Genomic DNA, 5,642 nt, shown 5'->3' with positions numbered 1-5,642 from the left:
TTGGTGTTGTAGAACGGAAGGCTCAAACTTGAAGGGACGGCTGCTGCTGCAGCTGCTGTTGCAGCTGCTGCTGCAGCTGCTGTTGCAGCTGCTGCTGCAGCTGCTGTTGCAGCTGCTGCTGCAGTTGCTGTTGCAGCTGCTGCTGCAGCTGCTGTTGCAGCTGCTGCTGCAGCTGCTGTTGCAGCTGCTGTTGCAGCTGCTGCTACAGCTGCTGTTGCTGTTCTTGCTGCTGCTGCTGCTGCTGCATGCCGATGCTCCATACTGCAGAAGCCCCTGCTCCTTTCTTTCTTGTCTTCGGGCATTTGCTTGCTTCTAGAATATGCTTGTGCTGCTGTTACTGCTGCTGCTACTGCTGCTGCTGCTGCTGCTGCTATTTCTTTTGTTGTTGCTGCTGCTGCTGTTGTCACTGGTACTCGCAGTCTCGCTGCTATTGTTGCCGCTGCTATATGCGGGGCTTCCCCCCCGCTGCTGCTGTTGCTGCTACTTGCCCTATTTTTGTGAGCGAGCTGCGCATCTGGAGCAGCAGCAGCAGCACAAGCAGCAGCAGCAGCAGCAGCAGCAGCAACCGCTGTGGAGGTCTGTTGGCGCTGCAATTTGCTGCAGGTTTGAAGTGGACGGCGTCCGTAATGAACGGTTCGAAGGCTTCCGCCGAGAACAACAAGTGTCTAAACCCTAAACCCTAAACCCTAAACCCTCCCTAAGGCTCTAAACCCTCAACGCCGCGCAGCAAGCTGCAGCACCAGCAGGCTGCGTGGGCTGCTGCTGCTGCTGCTGGTGTCGCTGCTGCTGCTGCTGCTGCTGCTGCTGAGCCGTATGGGCTGCTGTTGCAGCGCCGCCTTGGCTGCGCGTGTTTGGGCGCTGCGTTTTGTGCGGGCGCTGGCGGCGGGGGAGGGTTTAGGGTTTAGGGTTTGGAGCTAGGGTTTAGGGTTTGGCGCGCGCAGCATGACGGGGCAGCCGACGAAAGGGCTGGCGGTTTACTTCGGACACCACTCTTGGAATGTTGCTTTAAATGTAATGTTGGGAATGAGATTAGCAGGAGTTCGAGTTGCTGTTGCTCCTGAGAGATCTTTAAAACCCTACGACTACAACTACAAAGAGAAGTTCCGACTTCTCTCCAACTCCTCCGCCCTCGACAGCGCAAGCGCCCTGCGCCCCGTGAGGCGAGGGTTTAGGGTTTAGGGTTTGGGGTTTAGGGTTTGCGGCTTGCGCGCGCGGCCGCCGCTGCAGCCTCCGCTGTGCAGGCGGAAGCCCCCTGAGGCGAGGGTTTAGGGTTTAGGGTTTGGGGAGTGCCGGGCGGGGGTGCCGTTTGCGCAAGCCCTGTGATGTGAGGGTTTAGGGTTTAGGGTTGGGGGGTTGGGGGTTGTCAATTCCACTGCTCAAGCCCTATGAAGCGAGGGTTTAGGGTTTAGGGTTTGGGGACACAAGCGGACGCAGCGCCGGGCTAAAATGCCAACGGGCTTTAACGCTGGCGGAGAGCTGCTAGCCTTTCGAGTTTAGAGTCTAGGGTTTAGGGTTTAGAACTTACGCTTTAGGGTTTAGGGTTTAGGGTTTAGGGTCTAGGGTTTAGGGTTTAGGGTTTAGGGTTTGTGCTTCAGACGGCAGTGCGCTTCACGGATTACTCCCCCATGGTGTTTCGCCACCTCGCCCGTTACAAATTTTATCTGTTCTGCCACATGTATGTGAGGTAACCCGGTCTCGTCCAGCAGAGTTTGTACGAAAACCCATTCGGCGCGACATCCCTTTAGGGTTTAGGGTTTAGGGTTTAGGGTTTAGGGTTTAGGGTTTAGGGTTTGGGGTTTGGGGCTCCATACCTGAGTGCAAGGGCGGTTTGCGCAGTTTAGGGTTTGTGAAAGTAGCACTTCTACACTGCATTGGCTCAAGCAGCTCGGCACCCAGTTCTTGGTCGTGCTTGTTGCTGCTGCTGTTGCTGCTGCTGCTGCTGCTGCTGCTGCTGCTGCTGCTGCTGATTTTATTTTACTCAACAGGGAGTCTCTCCTCTCTTTGCGAGCTCGTCTCCGAAGGAAAGAGCGGAGCCGTCTTCTACTACACCGCAGACGGCAAATTTATAATCAAAACGGTACGTACGAGGGTTTAGGGTTTAGGGTTTAGGGTTTGTGGTGAGGGGCTGGCGACGAGGCTTTGGATTCTGGCATACTGGCGTAGCTGTAAGGTCTAGGGTCTAGGGTTTAGGGTTCAGTGTTTAGGGCTTGTGGTGAGGGTTTGGAGAAAGGCAGAGGTTCCGTGGCAGCCGGCGTAGATTGAGAGTTTAGGGTTTAGAGTTTAGGGTTTAGGGTTTAGGGTTTGTGCAGGTCTCGCGAGAAGCAGCCAAAGGCCTCCGTCGCATCTTAACCTGCCTACGTCGCCCACTTTGTCAAAAACCCTGAAAGCCTCTTGTCCAGGTTTTTGGGGCTGCATGCAATCAAGCACATCTTTCCCAGCCACGGCAAACTCAGCTCTGCAGGAAGTAAGGGTTTAGGGTTTAGGGTTTAGGGTTTAGGGTTTAAAGCGTAGGGTTTGGGGGTTTTAGGGCCTCAGGTTTGCTCTTTGAATTCAGAGGGTTTACGCAGCGACTCCAAATTGCATCTGCAGATGTCCTAGATGCAAGTTCGGAGACGTAAGCGTACCACGAGGGTTTAGGGTTTGAGGTTTAGGGTTTAGCGTTTAGGGTTTAGGGTGTGTTTACAGATCGCATGCGTCACAAAACATATTTTTTGGTAATGGAAAATCTATTTCACACCCCGGTGCCTATACACCGCAGATACGACTTGAAGGGTTCCACTTACAAACGTTCCCTAGCCCCGGAAAGCCGCGTGTGAGCCCAAACCCTAAACCCTAAACCCTAAACCCTAAACCCCAAAAGCGCTGCTGAGGCTGTGCAGTCAGAAGCCTTGCTCAGGGCCGAGGGTTTAGGGTTGGTGTATAGGCATGCAGTTTCCTTCCGTTTTTTTTTTTCAGAGATCCAACTATAGCTCTCAAAGACAATGACCTGGAGCGTGAAGGAGAAAAGGCACGCTTTCCGAGGCTTAGGGTTTAGGGTTTAGGGTTTAGGGTTTGCAGTTTTGCAATCCAAAAGCCGTTTGTACCAACTGTTGAGCTTAGACTTTTACAATTATGATGAAGGGTTTGGGGTTTAAGATGCAGTATTTATTTATTGTCGCTACGGATCTAGTGAACAGGGTTTGTGGTGGGATCCCAAATGAGGGTTTAGGGTTTGAGGTGCAGAAAGGAGCTTGCCATGTGCATGCATGGGCCGAGGCCTGGGGTTTAGGGCTTAGTGTTACATGCATGGTGTTTAGGGTTTAGGGTTTAGGGTTTGGGGTTTCATGCCGGGAGCTTGGTCGGAGAATGCCATGCATGGAGTTGATGGTTTAGGATCTCATGCGTGGGGTCTAGGGTTTAAGGTCTAGGGTTTCATGCTGGGGTTTTAGGGTTTAGGGTCTAGGGTTTTGGGCGTTTCCTGTGGATTGAAGTGCTGCAGTATAAAAGCAGGGTTTTGCGTTTTGGTGTTTTAAACCCTCTCTTTATGTTTGCCACTCACCACTCTCACTGACTGCATTTTGCGAGGTTAGAGTTTAGTGTTTGGGGTTTAGGGTTTAGGGTTTAGGGTTTGTTGTGGTTTAGATCGACATAGGGCCAGAGAGGGCAGCGAGGCTGCTGGAGCTGCTGCGCAAAGACGCCAACTTTCTTGTGACTTATGGATTAATGGATTATTCCCTTCTTGTGGGCATTTATTACTCCACAAGTGGAACGGGTAAACCCTAAACCCTAAACCCTAAACCCTAGACCTCCGGCGCAATGCCCGAGAGGGGCTGCCCTCTACTTCATTTCCACAGAGGGCTCTTGGGAGACTGCAGCCGCTGCTCGTCGAGTCGTTTTGCTTCCGATTTTAGAGCTCAGATGTTTAAAATCTAGGGTTTAGGGCTAGGGTTTAGGGTTTAGAATTCAGGGTTTAGGGTTTGTGAAGTGTCTCAGCTGCACCCCGGCCTGGAGGCAGCTTTTCCAGAGTTCCTTTGCCAACTGCACTGTGCGTATGCAACGCCTAAACCCTAAACCCTAGACCCTGGATATCAGCATCCGTATATTAGAATTGGGGAATCCGAGATGAGGGTTTGGGGGCTAGGAGCCTAGGGTTTAGCGTTTAGGGTTTAGGGTTTAGGGTTTAGGCAATGAGGTGTGTGCCTGCAGGACAAACGAGCCTTTACCTTCAGCCAGCCCCGACACAGGTGAAGCAAACCCCATGTCATCATGGTTAGGGTTTAGGCCCTCGTTAAATATCATTTTTAAGCCCCTTTGGAGCTCCAGGCTCAGGGTTTAGGGTTTAGGGTTTAGGGTTTAGGGTTTAGGGTTTGGCGCGCTGCAGATGTGCCCTTCTGGCGTCGGGACTTGGGAGGTTTGGCGAGCCGCGACGGCAGCAAATTATATTATGTTGGCATAATTGACATTTTGACAAAATGGGGGGCTTTTAAAAGAACGGAAAACGCCATAAGAGTTGTGCAGTGAGGCAAAACCCAAACCCTAAACCCTAGCTTTCACCCACACGCTCCGCGCCAAAAGAACGGGGGTTTAGGTCCTAGGGTTTAGGGTTTGAGGCCCAGCGCCGGAGTTAAACTGTATATCCCGATTGGCTAGCATGGGCTGTGCACCGCAAACCCTTTTCCACCTGCAGAAACCTCCAGACCCTAAACCCCAAACCCTAATCCAAACCCTAATTTGTGTTTCGCCTTTCGCAGGACCTGTGACTCTTATGGCATTTCTTGTGTCAACCCTGCCTTCTACGCAAGTAAACTCCAAGTCCCAAACCCTAATGCATGCGTAGCTCAAACCCTAAAGCCTAAACCCTAATTTTTGCGTCAGCGAAGCTGGCCTTCTCTAAATTCCAACCGTAGCCTGATCCGCTAAACCCTAAACCCTAACCACAAACAATAAACCCTCTGTTTTGCCCGCTGTGTGCAGGCCGCTTCATAAGTTTCCTGGAGCGCCACATAGTTTGAAAAAGCTTCATTTGAAAACAGTTTTTAGTTTTCTTTGTTTGGGTTTTGGGGTGAATGTACACCGCAGACGCGGCGCGTTTGCATGCGTTTCACTATTTCATTTCATTTCATTTCATTTCTCTTCGTTTGTCTGAGGTGCCCCACAGAGGCCAATGCATATTTGAAAAAAAAGTTGCAGTGGATTCCTACAAGAAAAGCTATTTAGAACTAGTTAACTAGCCAGTTCTAAACAGTTAGAAAAGACTGGCTGGTGGAAGCAGCACGGCGTAGGCATCTAGTAGGCTCTTGCAGCAGCAGCAGCAGCAGTAGCAGTAGCAGCAACAACAATTTCTTTTGCTGCTGCTGCTGCTGCAGCTCCAGGCTGCAGCTGCTGTGGTTCTGAGCGTTTTCGCACCCGCAGGGCCTGAGGGTTTAGGGTTTAGGGTTTTGGACTGAGGGTTTCAGGTGAATGTGCACTTGTCTCACTTGAGCGAAGGCACTCTGAGGTGTATGCACACCTCAGCAGTCTTCTGTGATATGATATGTGTATCACAAACTTTGGATTTTAAAGTCTAAAAGTAATGCTGACCCAGCAGTCAACGAAAAAAAGATTTCAAGAGCTAGGATTTCGTTGTGGGCGTGACCAGTGGTCAACAAAAAATAGCTTAGAAG

At 51.3% G+C, this 5,642-nt stretch overlaps 2 protein-coding genes across 2 annotated transcripts in view; both read left to right on the top strand.

Annotated features, from left to right (window-relative positions):
• ENH_00004530 (hypothetical protein, conserved) overlaps positions 1-2,349 on the top strand; it is a gene marked incomplete at both ends in the record, with an annotated part of 6,879 nt that extends 4,530 nt beyond the window's left edge. The window contains 4 exons of the mRNA XM_013584005.1: positions 507-633; positions 942-1,155; positions 1,596-1,684; positions 2,310-2,349. Coding sequence (XP_013439459.1) covers positions 507-633; positions 942-1,155; positions 1,596-1,684; positions 2,310-2,349 — 470 coding nt within the window. The remainder of the gene's footprint in view (positions 1-506; positions 634-941; positions 1,156-1,595; positions 1,685-2,309) is intronic.
• A 249-nt stretch (positions 2,350-2,598) lies between these two features.
• ENH_00004520 (Phosphatidylinositol phosphate kinase PIPK5, related) lies at positions 2,599-4,991 on the top strand (the record flags this gene model as incomplete). The annotated part of the gene is made up of 9 exons (XM_013584004.1): positions 2,599-2,614; positions 2,686-2,812; positions 2,956-3,028; positions 3,622-3,751; positions 3,947-4,024; positions 4,164-4,223; positions 4,361-4,496; positions 4,731-4,780; positions 4,954-4,991. 9 exons carry the CDS (start codon positions 2,599-2,601, stop codon positions 4,989-4,991), a joined length of 708 nt encoding a protein of 235 aa, XP_013439458.1.
• Between the last annotated feature and the right edge of the window lie 651 nt (positions 4,992-5,642).

The sequence above is a fragment of the Eimeria necatrix genome, genomic scaffold (genome assembly GCF_000499385.1).
Source record: "Eimeria necatrix Houghton genomic scaffold, Enh_scaff112, whole genome shotgun sequence".
Taxonomy (NCBI): Eukaryota; Apicomplexa; class Conoidasida; order Eucoccidiorida; family Eimeriidae; genus Eimeria; species Eimeria necatrix.
Note: the sequence above shows the minus strand (reverse complement) of the source record. Positions and strands in the feature narration are given on the sequence as shown.